The sequence below is a fragment of the Octodon degus genome, unplaced genomic scaffold (genome assembly GCF_000260255.1).
Source record: "Octodon degus isolate 3935 unplaced genomic scaffold, OctDeg1.0 scaffold00290, whole genome shotgun sequence".
NCBI classification, from domain to species: domain Eukaryota; kingdom Metazoa; phylum Chordata; class Mammalia; order Rodentia; family Octodontidae; genus Octodon; species Octodon degus.
In genome coordinates, this window is record NW_004524866.1 from 694,596 (window position 1) to 712,336 (window position 17,741).

The 17,741-nt window shown below is 38.5% G+C and overlaps 1 protein-coding gene across 1 annotated transcript in view; it reads right to left on the bottom strand.

Moving 5' to 3' along the window:
- Positions 1 to 1,493: 1,493 nt before the first annotated feature.
- The window catches only part of LOC101592925 (vomeronasal type-2 receptor 116-like), a 46,283-nt gene continuing 30,035 nt past the window's right edge, over positions 1,494 to 17,741 (bottom strand). Inside the window, exons 5-11 of the mRNA XM_023707438.1 lie at positions 14,344 to 14,483; positions 13,642 to 13,848; positions 6,399 to 6,687; positions 5,198 to 6,004; positions 4,318 to 4,545; positions 3,857 to 3,980; positions 1,494 to 2,419 (exon numbers count right to left, since the gene is read on the bottom strand). Coding sequence (XP_023563206.1) covers positions 1,494 to 2,419; positions 3,857 to 3,980; positions 4,318 to 4,545; positions 5,198 to 6,004; positions 6,399 to 6,687; positions 13,642 to 13,848; positions 14,344 to 14,483 — 2,721 coding nt within the window. The remainder of the gene's footprint in view (positions 2,420 to 3,856; positions 3,981 to 4,317; positions 4,546 to 5,197; positions 6,005 to 6,398; positions 6,688 to 13,641; positions 13,849 to 14,343; positions 14,484 to 17,741) is intronic.

The following is a 17,741-nucleotide window of genomic DNA, read 5'->3' on the forward strand; positions in this document are numbered from 1 at the left end:
ATATTATATATATAGTGTATTTGCATATATATACAAAGGGGCAAAGGATACATAATGACTCAGATGACAGCAACTGGGTGTGGGCACATCGTGAGCTACATCCACCTAGTTATTTAACATTCATTTGAGACAGACATGTATTCTACATTTGATCAATTGTGTCAACTTTAAACTTTTAGGAGCTTATCTAAATTCGCTCAGCATTCCACACACTAGGGTGGCTCAACACTTAATGTATATAAGAGCGACATAAGGGAAACAGACATTTCCTTTTCTTTTGAGGAGCTCCACTCTTCACCTTCAGCTTCGGTGTCATTTCCTGGCTGCTAGGGTAGACTTTTGGACATCTGCCTTACTTCCTCCAGCCTTCCCTTGTAGACCTATGGGCCTTCTGTCGTGGACACATTGGTCTCTTGAGATGGAGTTGCATGGCACGCTGCTGTGAGCTCTACACCCTGAATGGAGTTCGCTAGTTTCCATTGTGTAGACATTGTCTGCATGCTTACTCCTCTGACTCTGTGGCTGACTGTCTGAAGTAATTTGTTATACATTAGTACATCTCATTGTATATGTACTTCTCTGGCAAAACCCTCCAGCGACACATTGGTAGAGTACTCAGATCAAAAACATTTTTAAAAGACCAAAACCAAAAAACTCCATGTGTAAAAATTAATATGAATCCATAGGTACATATATGTTATAGAACATATGGCAGGTAAACCATTTCTTCTCACATTATTTAAAAACCCTTTAAAATATCTGGATATAAAAATATCAAGAAATATTATTGAATAAAGCTTACATAGTATAACAAAAATATACATTGCACACATATATAGCTATCAGTAAAAGAGGATTGAAAGAACAAAATGAAATATAAATCTTGGAAAAGCCAATGTTCCACTGCATACTTCCAGGTTTTTCCACAATGTAACCTATTAAATCAATACATTGGCATCATATAGTCAACGGTGTTTACACTTGCATATGACCAGCCAATTCTAGAATCACAAAAGTGATGCCACAGGAAAGCCTTAATAATTGCAAAAGGGACGTGTGAGAAGAGAAACATAAATGCCAGTTTGAAAATATACTATAGTCAACGCATTGAAGACAGGATACTCCAAAAAAAAAAAAAAAAAAAAAAACCAGAAAGAAACACTGCATGATTCAGAAACAGTGGGGGGTACAGGAAGGAATTTATTATCCATTAACAAAAAAGTTGAGAAATAAAAAAGAAAGAGAAGATAAAATGTGATAATTTTGTTATAGCAGAAATAGAATAAATTCTGTCTTAAACAGAAAACAAAATATCTAGAAAAAATTCAACTTCAAGAAATGAAGATGACACTTTCTAGGGAATATCTTCTATGAGGAAAAGAAGTTGCATCAGTTATTAAACATGTCAATGGTGTAGTAGACTATAGTACCTAATTTCACATATGGTTCAACTTTGAATTCAGGACTTCTGTGCATATTTTTAGGAAACAAGTTCAATGATAAGACTTGTTTCTCCCAGAATGTGTTTTGTCTCTGATCCCAGTCAGACAATTTTTTTCTGGTTTTGCTAAAATAATGTAGCACTTGGGGACAAAGATGCAGCCCAGCAGCCCTGCACTGGAAGCCAAGATGGAGAAGACCTCCATGGCCACTATGGCCTTCCCCTTGCTGCTGTGGTACACAGGCAGGAAGGTGACCCACACGCTGCAGAACACCAGCATGCTGAAGGTCAGGAACTTGGCTTCATTGAAGGTGTCCGGCAGGTTCCTGGCCAGAAAAGCCACAGTGAAGCTCACCAAGGCCAGGGAGCCAAGGTATCCCAGTACACAGTAGAAGGCAGTGAGGGAGCCCTTGTTGCACATGATGATGATGTGGCTATACTCAGAGTATGTATCTCTGTCAATGAAGGGTGGATTTGTCCCCATCCAGATACCACAGAGAGTGAGCTGGATCATGGAGCAAATGGGGATAATGTAGTTTGGTGCACCTGACACCAGCAACTGCCTCATTCTTCTGCCTGGACCAGTGACCTTAAAGGCCAGCACCACAGTAATAGTTTTTGCCAAGACAGTAGAAACAGCCACAGTGAACACAACTCCAAATGTGGTCTGCTGCAGGATGCAGGTGGCTGCATTAGGAGGGCCAATGAAGAGCAAGGAGCAGAGGAAACAGCATGTGAGGGAGATGAGCAGTGTGTAACTGAGAGCCCTGTTGTTGGCCTTGACAATAGGAGTGTCTCGGTGGTTCACAAAGAGCCCAATGACAGCAGTTGTGAGGACAGTGAGACTCAGGGCAGTGCCAGTCAGAGCCTTCCCCAAGGGGTCTTCATAAGCCAGAAAGGTCACAGACTTTTTGAGGCAGTGGTTTCTCTGACTGTTGGCATACTGATCTTCAGGACATTTCACACACTGTTCCATATCTGGGGAAAATTAAAATTGTTGCTTGACTACACTTATTGTTACCATTTTTATAGGCTTATGCCGAGAAACTCATTGGAGTTGCTTGGAATGAATTGGCATTTTTTGGTAGTTTTTCTTGTTTTTTCTTTCATTGTGTGTGTTTTACTTTATGTGCGACTGACCTCAAACTTTACACTGAGATATATTTCCCACCACTTTACATTTTCTTAGTTTGAGAAAGGATCTCCTTAAATCATTAGGTTTCCATTGCTGTGTTCTGACTTAAAATCTTTTTATCTCACCTCCCAGATCCCTGGACTGCAGGCATGCTCTACCACACCTCACTTCCCCATGATTTTCTAGGCACAAATTAACAGCACGTATATAGAGATTAATTCCAAAATAACACTATTTCTCATAGTTTTACTTCTACATCTGGCATATGCATAAAACATTGTGTTTTTACAAACTAATAAGATCAACCTTTATTACTTAACTTACTTATGTGATCTAAGTCAAATCTATTAATGCTTCACCAGATATTTCATCTATTACTAAAGCTATCGCCTCTGTAAAAATTCCCAACATTTCCTCCTGCCATGTAGGTATTGTCACTTGTTAAATCGTGTATTCTGTGTTCATTTCATTCTTGAATTTCTGTGGTATAGTCTCTAATTCATGCGTCAAGCTGTCTCCCCTACTGGCCTGTGCATTCCAGATTAACGGGGATTAATCCTAAAAGTTGGACTGTGCTGTGTTATAAGCATATTTTACATGAAATACAACCCCCTTCATCTAATCAAACTCACACTCTCTGAGCATGGGCTCTGTTTTAATAATTGTGTCAGACACTGGAATCTGAAGTGGGCCTGCCCTTGTCTTGACTGTAATCTTGCTGTGGTTGCAAAGGTTGTAAAGGATGGACTTTAATACTGCTCTGCATTAAATTTCACAATGGAGATGGAGCACAGAAGCTGTGATTAGAGGGACAGGACTTGTGTGGAGGAAATAATGATTTTAATGGAACTAGAAAATAAACCAATGTACATAGGTATGATGATGCTTATGTGTTATTTCAGATACTTAGTGGGCTGACACAGGTCTATTGAATGTTTGAGGCAGTCTGAGGCAAACTGATGACATTCTGTCTTATAATGACAAATAGGAATACCTGGGCACAAAGGCCACTGATAAACCAAATTTTGGTTCCATTTCTAGCAGTGCAAAACAAAAAATAAAAAGAAGGATGAATAAGAATGGCATAAAAGGAAAATGAGTTTCAGTGAATTTCAAAGAGGAAAATGTGTTTTCCAACAGGCAGTAACCGTCTATAACAAATAATTTGACAGTGAAGGAAGTGTTTTACCTTTGGTGTCCTCTTCAACTTTTTTACCATTTCCTGTGGATGGAGTGAAGATAACACAGAGTGAGACTGTCTCCCCAGGACACATTCCTACCTGTGTCATTGGTGATCTCTTTGTCTACACATGGGGTACAATCAAAACAGCAGGCAGCCTTTCCCTCCTGAGGACTTTTCCTAAAGCCAGGAATGCAACTCTCACTGCAGAATGAGTGAGGAGTCTAAGGAAAAAAATATATTTGGTAACTTCTTCGACATTTACTTACTTCACCTGAGTTAGAGGGATGAACTTAAATTGTACACGTACATAAGCAAAATTATTTACTTGCATGGTAAACTTGGTTCATACTATTAAATATACTTAGAAATTAATAATTAATTAAATGCATTATAGTTCCTCTCATCAGAAAGGTTGTAACTTTTTTAATTGAAAACTTACTTTTGGTACTGAATTTTCACATATGACCATTACATGTTAAAAATTTGGTGGCACAAAGTCTGTGCCAGTAGTTAGTTCACTTGTGGTTCGTAAGTGTGCCATGATTAGATACAACGTACCTGTGTATCTCCTGTGGCCCACTCTATCATATCTTCACATAGAGTCATTTTATGGCCATGTGGAGCTCGGGAAGAAAATGTGCCAACTTTAACCTTAAGTCTAAGGCCTTCTGGAAAATTCCAAAAATTAAGAATGTCATACTCTGAATCCATTTCTTGTCTATCATCCAAGTTCACTAAGTCCCCCGCAGGATTGGAAAACTGAATATTCTTCAGAAAGAGATGCAGCTAAAAAAATACATTATCCTATGAGGACAGAGCTCCAGGCAAAGACAAATATTATGGGTCAGGTAAAGATCATAAGCATCTTTAATCTCATTTTCCTAAAGCAACCTTAACACTGGTATCTATTACATTAGAGCACACAAACATTTCAGGACTAGAAAGTCACCACGTTCAAGAAATTTCACTCAGTTTCAGAAAAATAAAATATTCTATGAAAGACTATTTAAAAAAAGCATAGAGTTGTGTTGGGGCAAAACATCAAATGTAGAGAAAAGCATGTAAAACCCACAACTTCTATTGTCTATCTGATTATTCACATAGAATCTACCTTAGAAATGGGTTCATAAACAGAGAGATTTAATGTCTTTATCTTTCTAAGTGATGACAATTTTTCTGCTGTCCATTATGAACAATATGGAGCATATATACATGTGTAAAGCAATGACCTCCTCTAGGCAGAAGCAAGGAGCTGGCCTCATGTTTACTTCCCCTTGCCAGTGGGTCATTCACATCAAGAACCACCTCCTTAATTATGTGTGAATCTCAATATTTAGAATGTTGAAGAAATTGTTCTAGTATTCTTAGGTGAAGCACATAGAAGAGCTTGAGAGAGGCAGCTTGATGACACTGCCTACATTCCAACAGAACACATTACCTTCCAGGGGGGAAACATCATCACTTTTCTATTTCTGAGTGTTGGCATTTGCACTTCTTCTAAAAGCATGGCATGGAGAGCATGGGCCACAGCATACACAGCATTGTATATATTGTAGCTCCTATCACTCATGGCTGTTTCAAAACTATTCAGAGGCAACCAAGCCAGAGAGGCATTAGGGGTACAGTTCCTCAAGGCACAGTCAGACTCAGAGAATGAGCAGTCAAATTTCTTGGACCAATACATAACAAGGTAAGTGTCCTCTGGGTATTTGAAAGGGGTAGCTGCCTGGACAAAATCTTTGAAACCTGAAATCTCTTCATGATGGTGAGAAAAAACAAGAATCCCATGGAACGGGTCATTGATGAAATCTCTCCCAGCCAGGTCAGCATGCCATTGTGAGTTTGTCACCCAGACTTTCCATGTCAGTAAGTTTTGCACTATGCTGTAGTTTACATCATGTACACTATCAGTGTCACAGTAAATGACCACCACATTGGCAGATGACATCTCTGCAGTCAGGATGTTATCTTTCTTTCCAGCTGGGTGATAGGACACAGCCACAGTTGACAACATTTTCACAAAGGCCACACAGACTTTGTTCCTGTCCATTTCAGCTCTTATATCTGAGAGAAACTGAAGACCCTTATGGCTCTCTGTGGTGAGCAGGCCTACCCAGGTCCACTGGAAATGAAGCATCAAGGACACCATGGCAAGGGCCAAATATATGTCCTTTGGGGCCACTTGATGGAAAGAAGGATACTGGCCACTGTCCATCAGTGTAGGATCAAATGAGCCAAAGGTAACCTTAAAGGAAAAGAACACTGGGTAGCATAGTGGAGTGTTGATGAAAAGCACAATAGCAATTCTAAGTGTACTCAATGACACCACCAAGTGCTGGAAAAAGACACACGTTCCTCCTATTATTATCAATGTCTCCCACAGGACAAGTTATTTTTAACCAATGAATATATTCAGAAATCACTGAAACATATTTCTTCCCCCTTTTCCTTTCCCTTTGATACCAGAAGAGATACAGTAACAAAATTGAAAGTAGATCACTAAGTCCCTCTCTTTAGATTCTTGTACAATATGCACCTAGAAAGATAATAATATCAGCTTCATTTTTCACCCTTAATGTTCCATGTAGGTGAAGCATAATGGAAGTGTTTTCTTCATTTCCTGCCCCACCAACCCTCACCTGTGGAAATCTGTAGAGCTCCAGCAGTGGTCCAATCTGAGCTGAGGTTTCCCATGACATTTCTGTCAGTACTGCTGCACACTTGCGTTCTCTCCTACAAATGTAATTAGGAATCTCGTGTTGTCCTGTGAGCACAATGAAGGAATTCTCTAGTATCCTCCAATGACTACTAATGAAATTATGGAACTCATAGCCCAGAGAAATGTTGGGTAAAAGACGAGGATTCCTGTTGATCTCATCTATTGCAAAAATGAAGGCCAGGTAGTTCTGGTAATTGCTAGGTGTAAGCCTGCATAGAGAACACAGAGGACCTTAAGAAAAGATATCATCATTGATCATTTTTCAATTCATTCCAGCACCATTTATAGCCTGAATACTCATGTTCATTCCCCTCACTCATAAGAATCATATATGCATGTGATGAAGTTAGGGCTGGCAAGATAGCTCAGCACTCTAAGTTCCTGACTGGCAAGTGCAAGATCCTGTGTTCAATTTCCACTACCACATGAAGTGCCAGACTGGGAACCCCAGTCATGGTGGTACATGCTTTTAATCCAAGCACTCTGGCACCTCAGACTGGAAGATCACTACAAGTATGAACTGCACAATTAGACCCTATATTCAACAAATTGATAATTTTTTCATTAAAAAGGTAAGGGTAGAAGATTAAGATTTTAAAAGACAATTTGAATTACAACAATAGGGGCATGAATTTTCCATAAAGGAACTTTGTGTCCTTACTAGATTCCAAGAAGAGTTGCTTCAACATTATTTTTTATTTGTTATGGAGTTAATATGTGCTTGCTATATACATTCAGAATAAATTGTCTGGGTTCCGGGGAGATGGCTCAGTAGAATAAGTGATTCTCTAGCAAACACAAGGATCCCGAGTTCAATCCCCGTTTCCGAAAAAAAAAAAAGAAAAAGAAGTTTAAATTATCTGAATACATTTACACTATGTTTTTCTTTAGAAATATAATATAGATAGAGAATGAAAGATAAAACTGACATTCTTCCAACTCAAAATCCAGATTATGCTTAAAGAATAAAGCAGTGAGTCATGATTAAGGTGGGTGAACTCCAGGAGTACATGTTCACACTCCCTCCAAGGATTTACTGCATAGATAGCTGCTCTACCCTTCCCCTCCCAAAGATTTATTTAAAGAAAGCCGAAGGTACTATTGACAAAGTGCAATCAGGTTTGAATGTTGTGTCACGAATCTTCTTAAAGAACCTGTATATCAAGAGTACTTTCATTGAAATACTTGTGGAAACAAGATTTCTTTAGCATCAGAATTACTTACTATTGCAGTGAAGTTTCTTGTTCTTTTTTATTTCCTTTGTGGCCAGTTCAGCAAGCCGTGGGGGTGGGGCTGGTACAGCATGTGGTTCCAGGGATGGAACCATGGAGCCTTCGCTTCCCTAAACTTGCCTAAGCTGGTACTTTAGGATACTGAGCTACCTCCATAGTCCCTACTCTGTGATTTCTAAGTCACCGAATATATATTCAGCAAGTCAGGAAAGAATAAAAGAATTGAACAGAATAGCAGGCATGACTATCCCATTACTAATAAGATTATTCACCTAAAAAAAATTTAAAAATCTTCTGGTATAGACCCAGCAAAAACTAAGTTAATGAAGAAAAGAGATTTCCAATATAAAATTGATAAATGAAAGTTCTTTCAGGAAAAACTATATGCTATAGCAGTAGCCTTAACAAAATGGACAATAACAAATATTTAAAGCCCTAAAATTCCAGTAAATAGTAAGACCACTAAAACCAATTTATTGCTGGGCCGGCAAGATAGCTCAGCCATCTACCTGCCTGCTTAGGCAAGCACATGGACCAGAGTTTTCAATCTTGAGTCCTTGTACCAAAAGCCGTGTCTGCCACGCCTTCAGGTAGGCTGAGCCAGTGACCGAATCCAGGCCTGGTGGGACACACCTATAATCCCAGCCCTGGGGAGACCACAAAGTGGGGACCCCTGAGAATCTGAGCTGTGTAGTGAGACCCTGTACCAAATACACAAAAAGAACATAATGTAAATATATTTATATAAACACATTTTGTCAAAGTTGACACTACTAAAAACATGAAAAGAAGATAATTTTTATATTAATGACAAATGTTACAAAAGTGCTCTGAAATTTGCAAAATCTACAGAAGTAGTGCAATAGAACATAAAAAGAAAATATTACAGAAAAGTAACTAACAAGCATCAATAGGACAGATTATAAAAAGGCAACCTCTATCTATGTCAATCTCAGTCTATCTATCATCTACCTATATAATTTCTATGTATCTCTTATTATCATCTATCTTTTTTATCATATTTGAATGGAATTCACAAATATTCAGTTGTGTTATTCATATTGAAAATATTTTGACAACTAAAATCAAGTGAATGCATATTTTTTCAGAAAACAACTTCTGGAGATACTACACATTTGATAAGAATATAAAAGTAATCAACATAACAGAAAAAATATTTCTAGCATTAAACTTTGCAAGTGCAAATAGGAACAAGAAAACTGCAAATTATAGGCATGTGTTTTTAACCTAGACAGTGAAATCTATTTCTGGCTAATCATGATTTATGTAGAAATACAATGAGCAAAATGTCAGGTAAATCACTTGAAAATAATTTTCCAATAAAATTTTCTTTTTGTTAATATGGAAAACATCTTTAAATGTTAGAAGTTCTTTTCTAAAATTAAAAAGAGCTGTCAAGGGATAAGAAATTAAATGACATACTCATGAAGTAATGAAAGTCATATGAACAATGCAAATGTTAATAAAGGACATTCCCATGTTATCAACATGCTGTCACCTGTGCAACTTCTACTTAGACCAGTTGTCCATTGTAAATGCTGAGGAAATGTTACTTCTCTGAGAAGTCTGTTGAAAATCCCATTATTTTGTAGCAGTATGTGGTTTGGTAATTTCAAGGATAAGGTAATTTAAAGAACATATAACTTTGAACTAAGCCATTTTGCTCTTCAAAGCTCATTAGTTTTGATCAGCGAGCATTCCTCTAAGTATCAGACGTCTATTGTCCTCTTTAAATGACAGAAGGCATTAATTACAAATTTTGGAACATCCAAAAATGAATGAGAATTAAATTATGATATGTATAAAGGATATGTTATGCAGTAATAATAATTATTCTGAAGATTTATAATACTATGTAAGGAAAAGACAATGATAAATACAGAGACAGAACAATGCTACTTTGACTCTGTTTACTATTACGAGCAGAAAAGCCACAGTGCTACCAAAGCTAAAGAATAAATCAAATGTCCACTGTGTGTGCATATCTGAAAAATTTATTCTTTAAAATACTAAAATCAGACTCTTCAATATAAAGTCGATCTGAAATATATGGATTACTTATAAACATTTTTATTTCCCCAAATTTCATTCCGTCTCATTTTAGCAGGAATATGAATTCTCTCCTGATACCCAAACTCATGTTCCTGGTGCCTGCATCAGCCTGGGCACAAAAACTCAGACCTGCACTTGCGTTCTTTCCAGTTACAGACAGAGCTCACAGTGTGTGGGCCTAGAGCAGGGCCGCCTGCAAAAGCAGCCCAATACTCTGTGCATATGTGGGAACAGCAGAGGACAACAAAAAAGTAGGTAGTTCATCCTCTCTTCCTAGGAATAGAAACAGATCGTACATATGTGAGCTAGTCTTGAAATCTGAGAACAACTGATACCTGATCATACCCACTATACTAAGATGTCTTCTGATCTCACTGGACTCTCTTTAGTTAGGGTCCACTCAGGAGCAATTAGCCAGACTCCCTCATGATCCTCCTCCATGGTGCTCGTGAGGTCTAAATGCACACTGGCCCATTCTCCATTCAGAATCTCCCCTCCTCATACAAACCACATTTCAGTGCATTCTATACTGCGATTCATGTCCTGATCAAACAAAATCCTTCTCATAATTTTCCATAAGTGACAGGAGTTACTAATACTCTCTCAGGCCTTAGGGGATTTCCAGGAGATTGTTATAAGTTAAACACTAAAATTATTCTGATGTATCACTAAGAAGAAATATTCAGTGGCAGGTATCAGAATTATAATTTGCATACTATTCCTATCTATGGGAACACAAATTTTCAAAAATGATGTAAGAAAAACACATATTCAGGGTACAATGACCAATAATGCCAGATGCTCAAGAAGCTGAACCAGAAGAAATTCTTGAGCCCAGATATTTGCTGGTAGCATAGTCAGCACAAGAAGTTCCTGTCTTAAATACTATGTGAACATAGCAAACTTTTCAGGAATTAAAATACAAGGAAATATCTGGATATTATAAGGCGTGTGGGGCTGGGAAGGTAACTCAGTGGATTAAATGACTGCCTGGTAAGTGCAAGATCCTGAGTTTAATGGCCAACATGGAAATACAAAGTTATGAGAAAGATACAGACCCCTTCTACAGAAGTGAAAGGCCCTGGATTTTACCCTGCTGGCCTTGCTCCCAAATATGGTGCATTAAAGAAACCACAGTCAGAGTTGTGTAATATAGGTGCCTGAATTCACAAATAACAAAATCCTCTATCAGAAAGGTGAAAACAATAAAACAAAGTTTATTGAACTGTTAGCCAACACACAAATAATTACACAGAAAAGGAAAGCACAGAAAAATTTACATCACGAGGTTGGAAGAGATTCCATACCTGAAATTCCAATTCCAGTTCCGAGTAGCCTCTTCATGTCATTTTTATGGCACTGACTGGGAAATATCCAGGCACAGTGTCCTCTCTATGGGTGGGATCCTAAAATCTTCCTGCCAGGGAATGCCCTTAAGTTCCAGTTAACACTGGCGTGTCATGACAAGCAGCACATAATCAGAAGACCAGAATGACAGGCACTACAAGCATGGGGTATGTTTGTTTAAAAAAGAAGGGGGTAGTGAATGAGGGCAGGAGAAAGGAAAAGGGTGTTGTGTGACTGTCCTGCTACAATGCTGTGTATGGTCAGATTTCTAAACATCTGTGTAAAAATATGTAATTGTTCATTAATATTTTTTTTAAATATATTTTAATTTTCTAATTTTTTTCTTCATGTTCTGTAGGGACTTAAAGTGTAACATATCAATACTTGATGAAAAATACCTGTTCCATGTCATCACAAAGATGTTTGATATTCAGACAGACAGTGATATTAGCTCAACTGCCTAGGTTGTAGGGTAATAACAATAAGCTTCTCTTTTGGTGGTTGACAACTAAGTTTGCAGACCAAAAATTAGAGAAAAAGGAGGGCTGAAGAACAGCCAACATTTTGGTCCTGGCCTTTCAAGGTCAGTGAAGACTCAGAACATGGGAGAACCTGTGCTGCAACATCCTGTAACTCAGTTGTGCCCAAATTTTCTGATCAAGGAGAATATGGGGCCACAGAGGAAAGTGATTGATGATGTAGAGTGTACCTAAGGAGAGTCACATGGAGAGAAAACATTCTCTCAGGCTTTTACAGAGAGCAAATTGGTCAAGCAATGGCCATGACTCATTCACATGGCTGACATTGACAAAGGATCTACAAACTGCAGTACAGGATTCAGGGTAAATGCTGAGGGGATCTGACTGACCTTGTCAAATATATAAGTTGTATTTCTTGTTGTATAGGTCTTGTTTTATCTTGGTTTTAACCATTCAGCAGAAGAGTACAAAAAAAAGTATAAAAAGTAAAGCAAAATTAATATACTGAACTGCAAAAGGCTCAAGTCAACAACTTCTGACATTGCCAATCTTACAGAAAACCCACTACTATTTTGGACTACTAGACTATATGGGAATATTTTGCTGAATTCATGCACTTATAATATTAAGTGACAATGGCATACCCTTCTCTGACAAAACTAAACCAAATAGGGGACACAAATGAATGACCATTTTGTATCTGTATATTCAAAATAGTTGGATAAATATGCAGCTATATTCTCCTAATTCAATAAATAGAGATATTTATTCTAATATAGTTTGTACACAAGATATCATGTCTGTATCTTGTACAATGAATAGCTACTAAGACAACAATATGCAATGTATTAATTATTGAAACTGTTCTACTAATCAGATTTGAAACTGTCTCATTGATATTTGTTTCTCAATAAAAATATTTTAAGAAAAGAAAAAAAATTCTAGTTAACACAAAAGGGGCAGTGTCCCAACTTTGTGTGTGACCTGAAGCAAGAAGACTGTAGAACTCTAGACCTTGCCAGGTACTTGAAGTATCAAACACCTGTATCTTCTAGACAGGCAAGAAATAAATTCCATGGAAGCTGGCCAACCTGACAGTGAGTTTCTCTCATATTAGAATTCTCATCAAAATCATACGTGTATATTCAAAACAATGCCATGCTACTGTGCTAGGACCAAGGGAAAAATTTCTGTATTTAGTTTTAACTCTTTTGAGGGGCAGCAGCTACCAGACCACGGTGGATCAGCATCCTCTGTAAGACTTGATATGTTCCTCTGACATCTCCTTTTGTTCTAAAAGCACAAATAATTCACTGAAATTCTCTGACCATTAGGAACATTCATTTTTTTAAACTATGTTTTTGTCAGACCTGGTACAGTAGAATCTGAATATAGAAAAGATACACACATTCAACTAAGGAAGAATCACATGGGTGGGAAAAGTGTCTCAGATGATTTTTCATTTCTTGTTCTGGCTCAGCTTGCAGAGACAGGAGCTCTGAGCACCCTAAAGTTTATTTGAAATAGCAACTAAATATTTACAGGAACAAATTATTCCTAACAGAAAGGGCAGAAATATCAGAAGAGAAGATGTAAGAATACAAGGAATGTCATACTTAGAGAATGATAGCAACTTCAGCAAATCCCTTACTGCATTAGAGTATATTTGGCAGCAGCCACTTAACATTCAGTTCAAACTAAGTGACTCAGTCATGAAAAAGAGTGTCACCAAATTCCATGCAGTGGCATCCAGGTCTGAGAAAGGGCATGGACCACAGAGCATGAGTGGGTAGGTTCTCTCTCAGACTCTAAGAGTGAAAACAAGAAGCTAAGACTGCAAGCAAATAAAAAGAATATTCTCTTCCCACATTCCAATGTATAAAAAGAGTCCAAATTTTATACCCATCGTATACATAAGGGTGGACAGAACAGGTAACACTACAGAAAATATTGATTCATACATGCATGGATCTCTAGGCATTACCTATCTTAATATCCAGAAAGTTAACAAACAAATGAAGAAGACACTTACTGAATGAAGTGGAATTCTCCAGTAGGCTGTATATCAATCATACCAGTGTAGTAGATATAAAAATAAAGATACAAGAAACACCCAATCACCATGTCTCCATCCTTGCGTACACTGGTGCTTCTTCGGGAAATGCAGTCTTCATTATCGATAGTGCTCACTGAGGCAGAAAGTTGCAGGAGAAGGAAGATAGCAATCAAAGGCAACATCCTAGATATGCATGAAAACCGAGGGCTGAGTGAAGAGGAAAATCACAGTCTGAGCCAGGTAAATAAATATGCTGTGTGTGTTTCAGCATGACATTTTTTGAGACTCAGGTGGACAATCCGATGCCCCAGCTGCTGTCAAAATTGCCTGCTCCATTTCCCTGGAGAAGTTCCCCACCATTGTCACCCTGGGATCTACATCTGAGGTCTGGTGACCAGGAGAAAAACTCAAGACAGAAATCGTGCTTGCATATCATTTTCTGTACCTCGAGCCACCATGACGTAATCCAGTTCCACTGATGGCAATACCCGAGTGACCCCTCCTCCTGGGCACATTTGCTCCTAAGTGAGCCACTATTACAGATTCCATTAGATGTGCTCCTAGTAGATTACACTGGAGGATTTGCTGTTAAGCTTCTCTGGAAATAGTCAGGAAACCCTCAAGGTCACTAAAAAATATTGGACATTGTGTCTTCCAAGTACAATCAGGAATTGTCACCTGACAGGCCCACAGGACATTGTCTGCACAGCTGTGTTGTCTCTATACCAGTCACAGTAAGTGAACCTCACAGCCACACCTGCTCTCTGCTGCTTGGGGTGCACGTAATTGCCCCACAGGCATGAAGCCCAAATTAGTGACTAACAAGAGTGCAGAAACACCAAGTATTTTGAGTTGTATAACGTAGCCTACTTCCATGCTGCTTCATTCTTTTATACATCTTCATTCCATGATGTAATATGCTGTCAGAATCCATTTCTTCTCCTACATGCTTGAGCACATACAGGATTTATGCTTTTGTGAGGACATGGGCCTGTGTAGACTATTTCTCTTTTGCCTTCACCCGGAAGCAGAGAAGCAAAGTGAAAATCGCATCTATATTTTTCAATCACTCATAATATCAAAGAGCACAGAAGTACAGGCAAAGTTTACACCTCTGAGTATCAGCACAGGGTGATTATTCTAAATAATGCAGCAATAGTTCAATGCATGCCATCCTGTATTTATCAAGGTCTAGATAACCAGCAGAGTGAGACTCAATATGGACTTATTCTTCACTTATTTATAGGAATCATTTTTCACTTATAAATTGTGACATGTTAGTAAGATGCAATCTATTAAACATGAAAAGAAGCATTGTTTTCTGTACAAATAAAGTTTAAAAATTAAACTATATACATTGTGAGAAAAGATAATTTTCTCTAGTTTCAAAGATATAGGCCTGATGCCCTCATTAGCATTGGAAAAGTAGCTGGTCAAAGTTAAGTTGGCTTAGGGGTCGGTGAGATGGCTCAGTAGAATAAGTTGCTTCCCTGGCAAGCACAAGGGCCTGGGTTCAATCCCAAGCTCTGAAAAAAAAAAAAGGAAATGAAAAATATATAAATTGAGTGTAAATCCAAAAATCTTCAAGAGTTTCAAATATATTAAACACACTAAGATTTTTCTAATTTTTAATAAACTTTATCACAGAGCAATGTGTTGAATCTCTTTGGTTTAGTAATTTTTTAATGTATTTGGTTATTACATGGTCTAGCTATGAAGCTTGGACTCATAGAGATCCTGCTGTCTTAGCCTCCCTAACTCTGGGATTATGGGCATGAAACAGCACATGGGGACTTGGTGGCTGGCTCAGTGTGCCTGAGGGGCAGGACTGGCACAACATGTGGTGCCCAGGATTGAACCACGTTCCATGCTTTTATCTAATCTTACCTAGGCAGGCACTTTTGTCCTCAAGCTATCTTGCCAGACCCCAGTTTAATAAATTGTATAAAGATATTCTTAAGTGAAAGATTTTTAAGTCCACTAACATGTGCACATTCAATTGTACCCAATAGAGACACAAATGTATTTGAGAGTACAGACAAGTTCTCTACATGATAGCAGGACTTTCCAAACTCAAAAAGCCTTCTGTTCTAATGTGCATCGGACAACAACATGGGCTGAACTGCATTTCAAGTGATGATATGATGAAGTCACAGCTCTGATACTTATGAACATGGTCTACCTAAACAGTGTATCTTTAGAAATTAACAAATAGTGGTTAGGACAGAGCCTGATCCAATGCAGCTGTGTGATTCTAATAGGTAAACACTATATAAGACTTTGGCTCATGATAAGTTTTTGTTCTTAATATTTTATTTCTTTAGTTACTTGACACAAGGTCTTGCTACACAGCTCAGACTCATACTGACCCTCCTGTCCCAGACTATCCAGTCCTGGAATTATAGGCACGTGCTACCATGCCAGTCTCATTCACAAGCACAGTGCTGCTGGGGTTCCAAGGCCTGTGCAGCATGTGGTACCAAGGATCAAACAGAGATCCTCTTTTTTTTCTTTTTCAGAACCAGGGATTGAACTCAGACCCTTGCGCTTGTGAGGGAGGTGCTTATTCCACTGAGGCATCTCCCCGGCCCTACACACAGATCCTTCTGTCAGCTGGGCAGGCGCTTAGACCACTGAGCTATCTCCACAGCCTGTGTGTTTTAAATGGCTGAACCATTATTTAAATGGAGAGTATGTCCTGAATGTACACAAAACATTGTACTCAGTCTTTGTGCCTCACAAAGCATGCTGAAGCACTAAATTTATAACTGTGCTGCTCTATGCCATGACACCAGCCCAGGAAGTCACTCAGTAATTGACTACTTTTGTAAAATTATACGTTCTCCAATATGATAGCATATAGCATATATAGCACTACACATATAGCACAACAGAGGAGAATGTGTGATTCCAATATCTCTTCTGCACTCCCTGGAACATCAACTGGAAGAAAGCCCGGGGTGAGGTCCCTTTTTGGCCAATACACTGAAGACAATGACTGTTCCCTTCCCAGCCACACACTCCCAAGTTGCAGAGAAAATACACTGGGGCCTCTTCTGCTGCAGCTTGAGGAGACGAAGCTCTTGTCCTTGGTCTGCCTGCCATGCCTTCAGTGGGTGCGGCACTCACTTGTACCCGCCATGTACAAAATTCTAATTCGCATGCATGTCCCTGCTGGCACTGAGGATTTGAGTCCAGACTAGAAGAGTTTGTACATAGGAAAAGGACAGACACATTAGTCCCAGGTGCTCTAATAAATTGATAAAATTTAGTGTGCAGATTATTTTGTTCTAAAAAATAAAATCCAGGCATAAGTCCTGCCTATTTTCCTATGTAATGATGAGGAGTGATGGAGAGAACTGGAAGTCAAATTCCACAGTCTGTGTGTGCCCTAAGATATTGTTCTACATGCCAGCTACAAAGGAATGGCATCTGAAGTAAAAACAATTTATCATGGGGGAAACCAGAACATCAAATAAGTAAAATGGCAGCAAAAATATTCTCCAGAATAAGCTCCAAAAATACAGAAAAAATTGATGTGCTGAACTATGAAAACTGTTATAATAAATGATACCAAATGTACATCAATAGAGGTCGTGTCCTGTTAATGATCAATAGGTACAGTATTGTTCAGATATCCAGCCTGTCAAACTAGAGCAACAGATTCAGTGTCATGCCATTAAAAATATCAGCAAGCAATTCTCAAAAGAATGATATTTTTTTCCTTAGGTAATCTTGATGGTAATAAATAATAATAAATTTGAAGAGTTCACATTTATTGATTCCAAGATTTTATTATGAAAGTAGAAAAATGTGGAGAAATGGACCAGCCCATGTAGAATGCGCCCCATGTTCTACCATACCCTACCTGGGCAGGCAAAGGCTGAGGTGTGCACTGACAGCTTTCCTCATGTTTTCCCTGCTGATTAGGAAGGAATCAGTGGAGGGGGCTCACACACACACTGGCTCATCAGCCACATGTGTCCCTTCTGTGACAGTGCTTGTCCTAAAAGCTCACAACACAGCAAGCAGCTCTCACCAAGCCTTCCGGTCCCCTTTGCCCAGGAAGTTGTGCC